The 16,465-nt window shown below is 50.9% G+C and overlaps 1 protein-coding gene across 1 annotated transcript; it reads left to right on the top strand.

The window, feature by feature from the left end:
• The first annotated feature begins 1,101 nt into the window (after window positions 1-1,101).
• Window positions 1,102-7,436, top strand: ANKRD60 (ankyrin repeat domain 60). Its single transcript, XM_006095452.1, has 6 exons — window positions 1,102-1,166; window positions 1,807-1,870; window positions 1,985-2,072; window positions 4,246-4,376; window positions 4,996-5,161; window positions 7,198-7,436. The coding sequence occupies exons 1-6, from the start codon at window positions 1,102-1,104 to the stop codon at window positions 7,434-7,436; spliced, it is 753 nt and encodes a 250-aa protein (XP_006095514.1).
• Window positions 7,437-16,465: the final 9,029 nt, after the last annotated feature.

Below are 16,465 nucleotides of genomic sequence, written 5' to 3'. Positions count from 1 at the left end.
CCCCAGGTGTCAAAACACACCCAGCCCCCTGGAGCCTGCAGGTGGAGAGCAGCCCCTGGCCACACAGGTTCTCCCAGTCCCAGACAGAGTCACATCAGACCTCAAATCTCAAGACAGAGCTTGTCCACAGGACGACCCCACTCCACCACAGCCCTATCCCTTAGGGTCCCAATCCCAAAGCAAATCCTGCCCATGCCAGGAACCCAATCCCAAACCGTCCGCCACAGCAGGACCCCCAGCAGCTCAGACCCTCAAGCTCCCCAAGTCTTCATCAGAGACCCAAGTCCCAAAGCCAACAGTGTCCACACAAGACTGCAAGCCCTAAAAGAGCATGTCCGCAGTGGAACCCCATAACCCAGGGCTGACCTGCTCGCAGCAGGACCCCAAACTCAAAGCAAACTCCAAGTCCCTGTGCTGGACACATGGACATAAGAATCCTCAATCCTCCAGCCAGACATGTCCACACAAGGACACCAAAGGCCAAAGCAAACCTGCCCCCAAGCCCAGAACAAACCTGTCGGAGACAGCCCCAAACCTCCAGGCTCACCACAGATGCCTCAGAACCCCACATCCTTCGGAAACTTCATGCAGGGATGCTAACGAGCGAAACAGCCCCCGTTCACCTCAGCACCCCAAATCCAGAACAGACCTGCCCAAGCCTGAACCCCAAATTTTCAGGGTAACCATGACCGCCTTAGAACCTTGAATTCTCTGGCCACTGAGTCCACACAAGGACACTAAAGCTCAGAACAAGCCCTGCCCGCGTTGGGACCCAAAACCAAGAAACTTGGCCAAGACTAAACCCCAGACCCCAGGCTATCCAAGTGACCATCAGAACCCCGAATCCTCCAGTGACCGTGTCCACTGATGAGCGCTGAAGCCTGAGACAAACTCTGCCCCTGTGAGGACCCATATCTGTAGGCAAACCATGCCCACGTTTGAACCTCAATAAAGTCCCTAAGCTGCCCCTGCCTGCAACAGACTCTACCCAGATCACGACCCTAAATCAGAGCAGACATGCCCAATTCTGAGCCCCCAATCTCTAATCAACCATTTGTGCATCTGAACCCCAATCCATCAGCCATTACTGTGTTCGAAAGGATGCCAGACCCTGAAACAAACTTCCCACATCTGGACCCCAAATTCAAAGCCAACTCTGCCCACAGGTGAAGCAAAGCCCAAGTTCACCATGACTGAGTACACCAGAATCCAACCCCAAGCAAGTGTCCTCATAGGGCTCCAAAGCATGAGGCAAACTCTGACCATAATAGCACCCCAAAATTAAGTCAAATCTACCCATATCTGCACCCCAACTCTCCATGGGAACCATGTCTACATCAGCACTCCAAGATTTAAGCCAACCATACCCATGTAAGGAAGCTGAAGTTCAAAATAAACTTCGCCTACTGTATATGAGGACCCCAAATCTTAAAGCCAACTCTGCTTGTACTAGTATTTGAAACCCAAATCCCTTAGCCAACCTACTCTACATCAGAACCCCAAATTCTAGACCAAATCCTGTCTGTGTCAGACCCCCAAATTTCAGGGAAGACCTGTTCAATTTGTCACCCCCAGTTGCCACACTACCCAGGGCTACATCAGAACCCCCAAATCTTAGGACAAGTCCTACAGATGCAAGGACTGCACATCCCAGAGCAGACCCTTCCTTAAATAGGAAGTAAACCTTGCCTTCATCAGAACCCCAGATCTCGAAGCAAACCCTGTCCATCTCTGAACCCCGAGCACGGGCACTAACCCAGTTCGTATCCGAACCCCGATCTCAAGCTGTGTCCTTGTCCCCATCAGGAGCTCAGAGCTAGCCCAACAGGAATCAACCAGCATCCGAAGCTCCCTGTCCAGACACATCCACGTGAGAGGCACCCAGTGGAGGGGAAACGCCTAGTGCCCAGTCTCTCCCTCTCCACCAGCCTCCTTCCGTCAGCCTGAGGACCTGGCTGGCCTATCCCATCCCTACGATATCTAGGATAAGAGGATCAAAGCCCCGGCCTCCGCCATCTCCCCACCAGTGGAAATCAACGCAAAAACTCCTGAAGAAAGGGAAGATCTGAAAAGCTCTGTGGCTGCAGCACAGAGGGTGTGAGCGGGATACTGCAGACACACTGCAGTAACACTGCAGAGGCCAGGACGATGGAGACAGAGCAGATGCAGCCCTGGCGCAGCTCAGTGCTCCCGCAAGCTGCTCCGGGGCAGCTCTTCTCATCTTCATCTGCGCGCTGAGCCCTCTCAGCCAGAGACATCTTGGAGCCATGTCCCTCCCTAGACAGAACGACCCGGAAAGGCGTCTGTGGGCGCTGAGGCGCCTTCCTGTGTATCGGTTGTACTAGAAGAGTATCGGGCAGATGCTTTGGGGCATTTCTGAGGCTTTATTCAGAGGGAAATAGATCTCAGACCCCCTCTGTATTTAACATGTTAAAAATGAGGTGAACTCTTGAAGGACTTCGAGTTCCAAAACAAGTAATCCGAAAGTTACGTCTCCGGAACTACCAATGCCTGGCCCCCTTCTGTGAATTTATTTCTGCTGATGAGCTATGCTGAGCAGTAAATTCAAGAAAGCGAAGTCACAGGATTGTGACTTACCGCCGATGTCACAATCCTGTCCCTCAACCAGCACTTAGCGAGTGTTAGAAGCTTGACCTCTCCCTCGGCTGTGGTCCTTCCTGTGGACGGCCAGCAGGAAAGAGAGAAGGTGGGACCGCGCTGATGGATGAAATGTGGGCCCCTGCCTCTATGTAACCAGCCGATACCTCTGTGCCCACCTCCAAGGTTGCCAGGGGGTCAAATGAGCTAATGTATGTGAAAACCTTGAGAGACACAAATCTGAAAGGGGTGAGCAAATCCGCAGACCGGGGTCGCCCTGACGGGTCTGTCGTCAGCTCTAATAATTTACTTAAGCGGGTGGTAATTAGTGTTTGTGTAAGCTGGAGTCGCTGCCTGCCTGCGAGGAAGAATGTGCTCTGATTTCTTCCCGAGGAGCTGCTCAGCATGTGTGACTCGCACACTTGTCGTTCGCAGGGAAACACAGCTTTACTCAATTTCTTCAAGGTTGATGGGAAGACAGGTTGTCTTGCTTAGTCTAATTACTGATTATCCTCTGTGTTGGAACCACAAACAAGACCCTAATTAACAGATTTGCCAGCCACCACTTCCTGTTTACATCCACCATCCGGAGTCGCTGGGAACCAGAGGTGCCGGCAGAGCCCAGAGGGACGGCGCCCGGAGCTGGAAGGGGCAGGTCTGGTTGGAGTCCTGGCTGTGCCAGGCACTGGGGGCCTGAGTTTGCTTATCCGCAAACGAAGGTGACAGGCCTCACTTGCCAGGAGGATTACGTAATGTGGGCACTTCTGCCCTGGCCGGGTGGCTCAATTGGTTGGAGAGTTGTCCCATACACCAAAAGGTTTCAGGTTCGATTCCTGGTCTGGGCACATACTTAGGTTGTAGGTTTGATCCCCCGGTCTGGGTGTGTACAGAAGGCAATCGATTGATGTTTCTCTCTCCCATCAGTGTCCCCCCCCCCCCACTCTTTCTCTCTAAAATCAATAAAAACATATCCATGGGTGAGAACTAAAAATAATAATAATAATAATAATAATAATAATAATGTACTTCTTACAGGTGTGTAGTAATCACTTGATCATGAAACCAAAAAAAACCAACACTGGTGAATTCCACCTGGAATAAATGATAATCCAATCCAAGCAGAGATGAGACTAATGTGTGACACTGCTGATGGAGAAAGCAAAGATCCAACAAATGTTTGCCACTGCTGCTGCTTACCCAACGATGACAACCGTCTCCAGAGTGTTAGTTTGACGTCTGTGACTGGATGACTACTCTGTGCTGTGCTATATATAAAGGATAACCTAGTTACTTCAAGTTTTCACTCTGTTTGTAGAGTTTGCCTCATGAAATGACTATAGCGACTCGTGTTTTTCGCAACAGGATGAGTTATAATTGCAGAATTTTATAAATCGTTGCCTTGGGGTTTTTTTTAAAATATTGTTTGTTTGTTTTTGTTTGGCTTCTCTTTGAGCTGAGCCACATTAATTTCCTGAAAGCATTAACGGCCACAAACGGATTTGTGTGGAGCCATCCCATGGGATTAGTACTCAAGGTTCTGAAGGTATCTTTGTGATACCCAAGGTCAGATCACCTCTTAACTAAACTAACGTAATAGTTTATCTTGAATACCCATTTTTTTAAAAAAGAAAAACTGATTCTTCGCAGGAATTTTGATGGATGACACTACCCTGAGGTTTCATGATGTCGTCCCCGGCGGAATTATTTCATTACATGTCTGGCGTTATGATGGATGGACGGACCTGGTTCAGGCGGCTGTGGAAGGGGATACCAGTAAGGTGTTTTCATGATTCCTTAAATGGATATTACACTTCATGAAGCAGTTGTAAATTGTGTGTGTGTGTGTCGAGGGGGGGGGGGCAGTAAGGGGGAGTCACCCAGTCTTTAATGTGAATATTTGAGTAGAAGTTTCAGAGCAGGGAGAAAAGATAACAAGGACTTACGTCCTAATGATCAAATCCTGGATCAAGTGTTTCCACTCACTCGTTGGGTTTGTGATTTCACTGTGTTCACTCACTTTTGACTTATAACCCACTCATGCCCCCCAAAAGAACCTGGGCAATGTGTTCTCTATTCACGTGTGTACTTTGTAAAGTTGGAAACCTAATTTAACCGCCAGTGCAGCACCCCAGGTGCCCTGGAGATTCTCGGCCTGGCACACGGGCAGGTGCCCTGTCCTGGCGGGTCTGCCTTCCTCTGGTACACAGCAGGCGCCTACTGTTTGCCAAGCCAGGGCGGGGGGAGGTGGAAACCAGCTTGTCCACCCAACGGTGAAGATGAATCACTCAGACACAAGGGGGCAAGTGTGTGTTCTTTCTAGAAAATAAGCTCGATGAACAGGGATGAGCTGAGCTGTGCGGCCACCCACGCTCACGCCACTCCGTGCGTCTTGCCCAGCTCTCTTGCCTTGGAGTGAGTGAGGATTCTCCGTACCGAACCCCAACTTTGCAATACCTGGGAGAGAAGCAGCGGAAGAAGTGGATAGCTCAGAGGGCCTTCGTGGCCTTGTACATCGCCTCGCACAGAGGCCACGTGGAAGCGGTGCAGTATCTTCTAGAACAAGGTAATTGTGAGACACAGCGGAGTATGTTCAAGAGCTGGAGTCCTTGGTGAGGAGGGAGAACAGAGTGGTTTGTCTTCCTGGTTCCTTCAGCAATGGCTTCCTGGGCTCAGGTCTTGTCAACCATCCATCACAGTTCCTGTCCGAGGTGTCTTAGGACATGTTAACCATGGCTGGTCCCCTCTCTCGGCCAGGTCTCCGGGGAATCCTTTCTGCTGTGGGAGAGCAGCTGAAGGGGCTTCCTGGCTCCGTGTCCAACCAGACACCCCGGGGCATCCCCCAGTGCCGTGTGATTCGCACCCCAGCTGCGGTTGGGTTTCTGCCATGGACTAGGGGCCCCAAGCTGGCACCGTTCTCTCGGTGGTTGGCAGTCCCTTTCCTCCAAGCCTTGAGCTAATCACCCAAACCTCTTTCCCTCTTTCCTGCTCTCTCTCCCCACCCCCAGCCTTAGCCTGCATTGTCTCTGAATTAAGGGCTTCCTATGAGATTCTGCAAGAGTGGGCTTCATCTCCCTGGATGTAGGACATTTTTGAGGAAAGAGGCCCACAGATTGGGGTGTCGCCCATTAAAGAACAATGCACAGTAGTTGCGGCCAGGCCAGGCCACGCTTCCTCGGGGAAAGGAAGCGCGTGACAGGCAGGGTCATTGGTCAATGGTTCGAAGCTCAGAAGGGGGCCTCATCCAAGGGTGTCCCCTGTCAACACCCCCAGATTAGACCCTTTCGTTCCCACCTGTGGCCTCGACCCAGCCTCTCTCCACTCGGTCTGCTTTTTCCCACCTCCAGCAAGCAGGGCAGGCAAGCATCCCGGGTGCGTGGGTAAGATGACCAGCAGCGTGATGGAGAGAGCGTCCGGACTGTATCCCCCTCCCCTGCCTTCTGCACTCCGCCTGTTGTGAGATGAAATATGGGCTTTTCACAACCCAGCAGTCCTTTAAGCTCATAAAACGTCATTCTCCCTCTGATGGAACTGTGATGTATTTGAAAGCGCCAGTTAAAAAATTACAGCCAGCTTCGCAACGTTCTCTGTCCTTTGCAGACGGCCATTGGGGAGAGGCGACCTGGCCCAGGCTGGGCGTTAGGAGAATTTGTTTAATGAACCCTTTACCTCACCGACCAGCCATGGCTCATAGAAATGGGCTCCCACATGTCAGTTGCATGGAATTAAAGTGCCTGGTTTTCTGTGTCATGACATTTGTTACCCAGAGTTTGATTCCATTCAACAAGTCCACGTTGGACACCTGTCATTAGCCCATCCACCTGCAGGGGGCAGTGAGGGGTGTGGTCAAAGCCAAGTCTGTCTATGAGTCAAGCCCGTCGTCCGTCCGTCATCGCCTGGCCGCCTGGCTTCCCCAGGCATCGCGCTAGGTGCTGGGGAGGAAAACAAAACCACTGCCCTCGTGGAGCTTATGAAGGGAAGTCAGCACATGATTACAAGCAATGAATTCCATGGTTGGTGTGCACAGCGTGTCTACTGAGCTTATACACAGGAGCTTGCAGGGGGGGTGAGGTAGGGGTTTCCCGACGGAGTGAATGAGACCTAAGAAAGGGTACTGTGAGCCCAGGGGCGAGGAAAAAGGATGAGAGTGTTGTTGGCAAAGGGCACAGCACATGCAAAGGGCCAGGGGCAGGATGGGGGAGCAGGGTATATTTAAGGGGTGAAGATGGGAGGCTGGTATGATCAGAGCGTGCAGGGTGGGGAGGAAGAACATTGTGGGGGTGTTGCTGGAGTGATAAGGGGGAGGGGAGGGGAGGGGAGGGGTGATAGAGCAATAAAGACCTAGAACATTACCCCAAGGGCAGTGGATGTCAGCAACGGGATTGGAGGAGGGTGATTGGCTTTTTGAAAGGTCATTGGCTGCGGTGGAGGAGCAGCCTGGAGGTGAGGCCATGCTGGCTGCTGGGGGTGCACTGCTCCCTGAGACCTGGTGCTGAGCGTGGGAGCAGCAGTTAATTTCCCTAATATTCCTTTCATAGCCTCAGCCCCTCCATGCTTCTCTTCCTGGATGTGCCTCCCTCAGGCAGCTTTCTTATTTTGCAGGAGCCAGCTGTCTCAGCCGCTCCCCCATGGGCAGGACACCCCTGCACGTGGCTGCATTCATGGGCCATTCGGACTGTATAGGCCTCCTGCTCCAACACGGGGCCTCCATCTCCGCCAAAGATGCCAAGGGGATGACCCCCAGGGACATCGCCCACCAGCTGAACCGCAGGCAGGATGAGCAGCAAATGTTCCTGTCCACCCAGCTGCCCAAGCCAGGGGTGAAGGGCCCGAAGACCTGAGCCAGGCTGGTCAGGGAGGAGAGTGTGGGTCCGCCCCAAGGAGAAGAGCACGGCGGAGCTCCCACGGGGATGTTTGCTGGTCAAAGCTGAGCTGGGCAACGTTTGAAGGGCTCGGGTCCACGGTGACCCTTGGTGAGCAGGAAGGCAGGAAAACATGGCAATTAATCTGAATCAGATAGTAAATTATCTGTCCTGGTTGCAGATGACCTGCGGAAGGAGCTGATAGAAATAGGTGAGCTGTGTTCATTTTGTAACCCATTACGGCCCTAATAGGCTCCATGCCAGCCTTTAATTTTAGGCTGTTTGTACGCGGTGCCTGATAACGCCACTCAGGGTGATGAGGGCCAATTACCTTGTCCCGCGTCCGGAGGCCGTCTAATGCACCGGTGGTCGGAGTCCCAACCATCAGCAGAGCGGCTCTGCTGTTACGCTACAGACGCGTGTTGGCAAATGCCGGGAGGCCGTGTGCAGTGAGCTTCAGTTTGTAAAGCTCACAGAACCAAAGGCTCCCACAGCTAGTAATGTTCCAGAAGTTTCCCTGAGCCATCCTTGAGGGGTCTGAGGCTTGAGTCGGGGTGGGGTGGGGACGGGGGAGAGCTTGGCTCTCCAAACATGTTCTCCACAGGGCGCCTGATTTGTTGAAAGGCAGCACATTGGCATTGAATGTGGAGGTGGTGGTGTGAATGTGGAGGTGGTGGTGTGAATGTGGAGGTGGTGGTGTGAATGTGGAGGTGGTGGTGTGAATGTGGAGGTGGTGGTGTGAAAGACGGTGATGAGCTGGTAGAAGGAGCTGACACCTTCTTTCCGTGTGTCCCATTCCCAATGGCCCCAGCACCACCTCCCACCAGCTTTCTCCTTTCTTGCTGGTACCCTACTCACTGCAGGACCTTATGGGGCAGCGTCTATGCTTAATTCTAGGTTCTGTGCCTCACACAAGATACAGACCTGCTGTGTGGGTGAGGGAGCTGCGTGGGGGAGACTACAGGGAAAGGTGAGGTCTGAGGCAAACTGACACACTCCCCTGTCTGAAGAGGGCGCCATGGCTCAGCTCCAACAGAAATGTGGGTCAAAGGCAGCCAGATCTGTCCAAGCTGTCTAGAGCTGGAAATCTGACTTTTTGATATAACTTCTGGTTTTGAGTGTTGGCTTGAATTTTTGGGGGATTGGGATATGGTACAAGGGGAGAAGAAGAATTGAGGCACACCCATAAGACTGCCCTCTGTTGTGAAACTAACTCGTTTCACAGAGGAAAGTGGTAGAACAACTTGAGACTCATTGGGACAGTCCTGGGCTCTGAAGCCACAGGGCGGATGGCCCTGGGTCCTGCCGTGCATGTTTCTCTAAGGCCCTAGATTCTGCTGCAACTTCTGGAATCCCTCTCGGGCGCCTATGTTGTGTTTTTAAAGTGATGGAGATGGCATGGAATCCTGGCGCCCTTCCTTCTGACTTAGGTCCCAACAACGGGATTCAGCTTTTAAATTAATTGGCCACATTTCCTGCTGTCATAGCGAGTAAGAGCTGTGTTGATGGGGCCCTACACTCAGCAGACGGGGCTGTACCCAGCTCAGCAATCTGTTTGACAAATAATAGTCAGGAAAAAAATAGAGTTTAGCGTCAACTATGTCAAAACTGAGATTTCGTTTTTGGCAGGCTTTCTCCAAAGTCATAGGCAGATATTAAATAACCCCATTGAGCAGGTCAATTCATTTAGCTAATGAGGTGTGTTGTGTGTGGGGGGGGAGGGGTGGGGGGGACTGAGCACCCTTTTAACTTAACAAGGGGCATTACTCAAAGTCACGTTTGCCTGGAGCTTTGCTCTATTGTCTTTGTTTTAGGAGAGCCAAGCGCCTGACACTCGTCCCCAGAACTTTGGAGGCAAGCACTCTATCTCCCTACGGCCCCAATTCAATTAAACGCTCGGCCAGAAATTGGGCAGATTCTCAACTCTCTGTGGTGACCTTTTGCTCCGTCTGTGGCAGGGTCATTTGAACACGCCTGTAGGTCCTAAGGACTCTTCATTTGAGACAATCTCAACATCCTCTCTCATATTCAAACAAGCCTCATCACAGATAAATAAAGTATGTCCATCCCATAGAAGAGTTGATTTGCAATTGATCACAGTCATGTCACATTTGTAGATATTTCATTAAACATTTTTTTGAAGGTGTTTTTTGGTCATTCTTTGGAGCCAACAGAAAAAAAAAAACATTTGGGGTTGGGGTATCTCAAGCATTTGTGTAGGACTTTAGAATCCATTTAGGCCCAAGGCACTGGGGACGGTGTTTAGCAGTGAAGCAGCGGGGGTTTGCAGGGGCCGGGTGGGCCTCACCGCGCCGAGGAGAGAATGGGCTTCCTTTGGGAAAGGGGCTGGGCCAGGCTTCTGGGTGCAAAATCCAGCCCCCTCTCTTTAGCTTGTATTTCCTGTAAGCCTGGGCTCTCGGTCACTAGAGCAAGAAACTGGGGGGCTGGTGTGGAGATGCAGAGTTTGGGGTCAGTGTGGACCCCAGATCACATCTTGCCGGCTCTGCCCTGTGGATAGAGGATGGAGGGTAGTCATGGTGCCTGGTCCCTAAGGGTGTTGGGAGGGCCTAGGACAGTGATGGCGAACCTATGACACGCATGTCAGAGGTGACACGCGAACTCATTTTTTTGGTTGATTTTTCTTTGTTAAATGGCATTTAAATATATAAAATAAATATCAAAAATATAAATCTTTGTTTTACTATGGTTTCAAATATCAAAAAATTTCTATATGTGACACGGCACCAGAGTTAAGTTAGGGTTTTTCAAAATGCTGACACGCCGAGCTCAAAAGGTTCGCCATCACTGGCCTAGGAAGTAGGACATGCTCAATAGGTGCTAGTTATCATCATCTGAGAGCTTGGTGGGATAACCTTGCTGAAGTCAAAGGCTAAATTCTTGGTGTTGGTAAGAGAGGGAAGATAGGAGAACCACTTGGTGCCTTTCTTGGACTCTCTTAAGTTCCTGTCACCACAGAACTGATGACCTGACACTTTGAGGTCAGTGCCCCCATGAGAATGCCATGGAGTGCCCTGGATTGCTTGGTGGCCACAGGAAGGCGGCTTCCTCAGCATCTCTGCCCTCAGGGACATTGCTCACTGGTGTGCCTGACGTCAGCCTGGAAACAGTCCTTGGAACTAGGAGCCCCTCTGGAGGGATGAACCACTCACTCTAAGCAGGTGCAGCTGTGTTTCTACTCGCCTTGGCCGCCAGGATGCTCAGAGCCACGATCAGGCCCTACCTGGAGCAAATACCCACTCCCCCCTGAGTGCGTTGTAACGAGTCACTCTTCTTGTACTTGTTTAGTTATAAGGTGCCCCCAATCCTCCTGAGGTCAGTGTGAATTAGAAAGAGGTGACACCAACTGTGGTTCAGAGGGAGCTTTGAACATCTTTCCCAGGTCTGGTTTGGCTGACCCAGCCTCCAGGCCATCAAGCCTCTGGTCACCCCCGCGCCCCCCCCCCCCATTGTCTCAGGGGCAGCTAAACATAGATCCTGAGCTTTATTCTGCATCCTAGCTACTGGCCTGGTCTCCAGCATCCTTCAGGCCCTGGATGCGGGTGCCTGGGCTGTCCCTCTGGACCTCGGGCCTCCTCCACGAGGTGTCAGCTGAGCTTGGGCTCTGACCTCCAATTCTGCCCTCTGCCCCAGGCCTGGACCCTCTACCTGAAGCATAGTCACCAGCCAGCATTTCCTGGAGAGGCGGAAGGGCTTCCCATGACATCTCAGGGGACGCAGGTGGCTCCTGACACTGATAAGTGACACCGAAACCTAGGGTGAGAAAGTCTTCTCCTTTTCTTTCTTTCTTTTTTTAAAAATATATTTTTATTGATTTCAGAGAGGAAGGAAGAGGGAGAAAGAGATAGAAACATCCATGATGAGAGAGAGTCATTGATCGGCTGCCTCCTGCAAGCCCCCCACTGGGGACCGAGCCCACAACCCGGGCATATGCCCTTGACCGGAATTGAACCTGGGACCCTTCAGTTTGCAGGCCGACACTCTATCCACCGAGCCAAGCCGTCCAGGGCGAAAGTCCTCTCCTTTTCAAACCGCTCCCAGTTCCTTTGATTCCAACAAGAAAGTCTCCCTTTGGAACTGGTATGCTAGACCCTCGCCAGTCTCCCTTTTAAACATACACAAACGGAGCCAACTGCAGGCAGCTGTGTTTTGCTGGGAGTTAGTCCCATTGCCTTGTTTTCGGTGTATTTGTGGGCCAGAAGTCACTCCTTTCTTCACTCCTAACCAGTGTGTGACTTCTGGGCAAATGGTCGCCTCCGAGGACCTCAGCTTCTTCGTCTATCACGGGGCCCCATCATCTCCCTGCCAACCTGGCTGTTGGTGAAATAAGACAACCAAGGTGAGCTGTGCCCTCGGGACCTGAAGCCCGTCGGTGTGCCCCCCGACCTCCAGGGAGGGCCGGGCCTTGTGAGCTGCTCAGCCGTGGGCAAACTACGGCCCGCGGACCGGATCCGGCCCGTTTGAAATGAATAAAACTAAAAAAAAAACAAAAAAGATCGTACCCTTTTATGTAATGATGTTTACTTTGAATTTATATTAGTTCACACAAACACTCCATCCATGCTTTTGTTCCGGCCCTCCGGTCCATTGTGGCCCTCGAGTCAAAAAGTTTGCCCACCCCTGTGCTAGATCCATTTAGAATTGTCCTTTAAAACGGGCTGTGCGGCTCTGGACCAACCAGTTGTATTTCTCAGAGCCTCAGTTTCCCCATTGGTCACATTGGGTAATAAAACCTGCCCCTGTCATTGCTGGAGGGACCCAGTGCCTGGCACAGAGCAGACGCTTGACAAACAGCAGGCATTGCTATTATTATTATCACTACGGCCACTTAATTTGCTTACAGTGTTTACTCGCCGGGAATCAATAGCCTCCCGGTTCGCAGAGAGCCTCATCCATCCTCGGCAAACCTTGTACCATAAGCGCCTCCATCCAGAACGGCTCATTCCCAGCGTGGGGATAAGTAATGTCCCTGACACTTGCTGATGTTTTGCTATTAAGTACAGAGCTTCCTCGGCAGCTTCTAGAAAGTCGTTTTGAACTTCAAACGCCAGGGTCGGCTCTGCAGGAGAGGGAAGAAAACCTCTCAGGCGAGAGGAAAGTTCCAGGCCCTGGGCTGTGCCTCTGCAGCGCGCGCCCAGTTCGCAAGCACCCGGCAGAGGGCAGAGAAACCCATTAACATTTAGAAAACGCCGGTGTTTGTGTTCATCGCAAATGTCACGGATGCCGCAGTCTGCGTCACAGTCAGCGCCCATCGGGCGCCCCCGCCTGGACCCCTGAAATTGTCTGCGAGACATGCGTGTTGCGTGCACTCTTTTCTGGGAGAACGTTCCAGACGCTCATCACATCCTGAGAAGGTCTGCAGCTCCCCCTGCCTGACGTTCGCGAACCTGGCTCAGCACAGGGAGGCCAACCTCACCAGCTGTCAAGCCGGATAAATAAACCCGTGCAATGTCACCCACGCACGGGGTCGTGTGCATTGTCTGTGTGCGATCGGAAAAATGATAAATACTGATAACCCAGGTGCGGGGAATCGGCCCGGCCCCACGCCGGGGGAGGCGCAGATGCCTTTCTGGATGACGGCCCCGCAATAAGGCTGCCTTTGTAAAGCCGCGCCGCAGAGACAAAGCCCCAGCGCTTAACGAGCCGGCGCGGATGTTCACGACAGCTGCTCATGGCGGCAAGTGCCTGGAAACACGCCAATGCCGCCGCGGGAGGACGCTGGACATTCTGCAGCTATTACACAATGGCGTGATTTGTGTGCATCGGCCAAGGGACGGCCACCAGGGCTGTCTGTGATGTGTCAGCAAGTGAAAAACAGCAAGTTGCCCAGGAAATGTGTGTGAGCTCATTGAGTTACAGTTTTCACATGGAGGCAAACCTCATAGATGTGCATTGAAATTTATTGGAGCAAAAGCAGAATAATGTCAAAGATTTTCAAACTCTCAGCAATGCTGACTTCAGGGCGGGAGGTTGCTAGAATGGTTGGTCACAGCTAGTGTCTTTTTATTATTATCATTATTATTATTGTGGTAAAATACCCACCCATATAACATAAATTTGCCATTAATGGCATTTAGTACATTCACAATGTTGTGCAACCACCACTACTGTCTAGTTCCAGAACATTTTTATCCCCTAAAAAGAAACCCTGGGCCCTCTATTCCCTTAATCCTAGACAACCACTCATCTACTTTCTGTCTCTATGGGTCTGCCCACTTGGGATATTTCATATCAATCAGGTCCTGCAATGTTAATCCTTTTGTATCTGGCTTCTTAGCATAGTGTTGCTCTGCTTCATCGTGTTGTCACATGTCACCACATAACTCTTTTTATGGCAGAATAACATTCCGCTGTTTACCCGGTCACCAGCTGGGCACACCTGCATTGCTTCCTTCCACCTTCTGACTATTATGAGCGCTGCTGCCATGAACGGGGGTATACAAGCATTTGTCTGAGTCTCTGTTGCCAGCCGTTTGGATAAATACCTGGGAGAGGAACTGTGGAGTCCTCGGTAATGCTATGTTTAACAACATGTCTTACATTTGTAATTGAAATATACAAAAAGGGGAAAGAAGGAAAGGGAGCCCCCCTCAGGAGAGCTCTCCAAAGTCTGAGACACAGTCTTTCACTGAGCACGGATCCCAGCTAGATGTTTACACGCATTCTCTCCTTCCGCCTTTGCTATGTCCTGAAGTCAGAGGTTCTCCGCCGTGAGCACCCAGGGAGGGACTGTTAAACACAGGAGGCTGCGCCTCACTTCCCAGAGGCCCTGGATTCGTAGGTTCCAGGCAGAGCCTGAGATTTCTAAGAACCTCCCGGGGATGCTGCTGCAGAGTGGCACCGAGCATGTTCTAGGCCATGTCCATTTTTTCACCGAGAAAACAGAGGCCCAGAGAAGTCAGCAACTTGCCTAGAGTCACACAGCACGAGAATGGGGCAGTAAGGATGCCTGACCACAGACCATGGTTTTAACAAGTGCCTGACAGTATTAAACTTGCCTGATTACCGACCACTCTCCTTTTCCAGGAGCGAACCAGCTTGCCTGGGAGGACTTCCTGGTGGCCTCGACATTAGTTACCTCTCTAAGGCCCCTTCCCCTGCTCAGAAAGCGCAGAAAATACCGGCACTCGTTCTCACAGCACTGTGCAGGTGCTCACCCAGAGCCCAGCCAGGCAGCGCCACCAGCAGGCAATGCAGAGGAGCAGGTCATCGAACCCCACCGACACCTCCTCTGTTCCTTTCAGAGCCCCAGCGACTGTCAGGACAAAGCTGAGGGGGTCCTGAACAATGTCTCCCACCCTCAGTCTTCCATTCAGAAGGAAACCCTCCCACAAACCCTCCCTAGGCCTGAGGGGCGGGGGGGGGGCGGAAGGGGAGGAGGGCCCTCGGAGGCTCCCGCTAGGTGGCGCTGCTGCGCGCGGTTGCTTGGTTGATTCAGGTGGTCAGGAAAAGCGGCCACCAGGTGGCGCAGCGAGACCACGGATCAACTTTCGCCCCTGAAACTTTAATGGGACTTGGGTACATCCTGTCCCCCAGGTACAAATTGTAGACCTGTTGCATTTATTAATCTTCTCCTTCCATTTAGACCATTCTACCCCCGAGGACTTTCCAGTCTTGGTCCTTTTATGCTCTTTTGATCTTTGTAGACTATAGCATTTTAAAAAAATATTTAAGTTTTTGTGGATAGTATTTTCACATAAAGTTAATAGTGTAAGATTTCAGAAATGAATACTATCTTTCAATTCAAAGATTCCTTCTGCAGGGGCTCATGGTCTTAGGGTGAGGATGAGAGCCAGCCAGCTTGAGATTAAATTCCATTTATTTTAGCCCCCCAAAGAGAGGAAAAGTCTAGGACCTTCCTTACAACTCTACTGAGCATTTTAATGTTTCTATCACTCAGGAGGGGATGCAACAAGAAAAGCAAGACAGGATTTTGCTAATTTAGGTGTTTTGAAACTCAAGGTTCTCTATGTTATTTTTCTTGAGTGAAATATAAGCAATAGCACGTGGAGAAGGGCTGAGATTTAAAATGATTACTATTTCGACCAAATGACATCTTCAAAGAACATCAGGACTTAGCCCCGCCTTTCAGCAAACTGCAGTATATGGGGTGTCCCAAAATACACACTTTAACAGCTGATACCTCACTTAATTTTCACTCCTTTTTAGGTTTAACTGATTTGAAATAATGGGTGAAGCCAGACTAAACTTTGAACAAAGAAAATTTATCCTACAGTGCCACTAGACTATTTTTTATGGGGGATACATAAAAGATAAAGTTTATGGTACAAAACCGGCAACAGTCAACAAAGAGGGCACACAAATACCGAATGAAATGATTCTTGATGTTTGCGATCCCATTGCTTCGCATTATCAGCAGTGCCTGGGCCAGAATGGCCATCAGTTTGAAAATGGTCATTGGCAAAAAAATTATTCATTTCTGTAGATTCTTTAAAATGTTGAAAATGAATTGTACGTTAATAAACACTGGCTTTATAATCACTCCAAGTGTGTATACATTTTTTTAGTACACCCTGTATTTTATGCCTTGTTTATCTGACACATAGTGTAGGAATTGTATTTAAATAAATAAAAAAAGTGTTTGACCTGGTTTTGCCAGTGCTATCAAGTGTCTCATTTGCTTCTTGTAAGGACCCAGGTGAGTCAATGTCACTTCCTTTGAAAAGAGATGAGTCTGTACTATGAAGCTTGGAGCATTGAACTTGAGTCAGACTCAGGTGACAGCAATGAGGTGAGGGGTCGGCCCTGCTCCCATTGGTGCGCCCACCAAATACAGTAATTGAGCTCACCTGCTAGGAAGCACCCCCAGGTTCTGGGCTGCTCTGACTGGGGGTCAGGGATGGTTTCCGGCTGCCCGTCCACCCCGTCGGCCTCCCCTCCCTGTCTGGGGGAGTCACCAGATCCTTTGCCATTCACTGCTATTCATCAGCGGCTGCCTTTTGCAAATCTCAAAAAGTCCAGCCTGACCC

Source organism: Myotis lucifugus, unplaced genomic scaffold (genome assembly GCF_000147115.1).
Source record: "Myotis lucifugus unplaced genomic scaffold, Myoluc2.0 scaffold_155, whole genome shotgun sequence".
Lineage (NCBI taxonomy): Eukaryota > Metazoa > Chordata > Mammalia > Chiroptera > Vespertilionidae > Myotis > Myotis lucifugus.
Note: the sequence above shows the minus strand (reverse complement) of the source record. Positions and strands in the feature narration are given on the sequence as shown.

Bases quoted from the DNA above. Each gene is read 5' to 3' on its own strand.
- ANKRD60 (XM_006095452.1), top strand. From the start codon at position 1,102: ATGCCAGACCCTGAAACAAACTTCCCACATCTGGACCCCAAATTCAAA. The intron at 2,073-4,245 runs GCTCTGTGGCTG...GATTCTTCGCAG, and splicing joins AGAAAGGGAAGATCTGAAAA to GAATTTTGATGGATGACACT. The intron at 4,377-4,995 runs GTGTTTTCATGA...CGTCTTGCCCAG, and splicing joins TGGAAGGGGATACCAGTAAG to CTCTCTTGCCTTGGAGTGAG.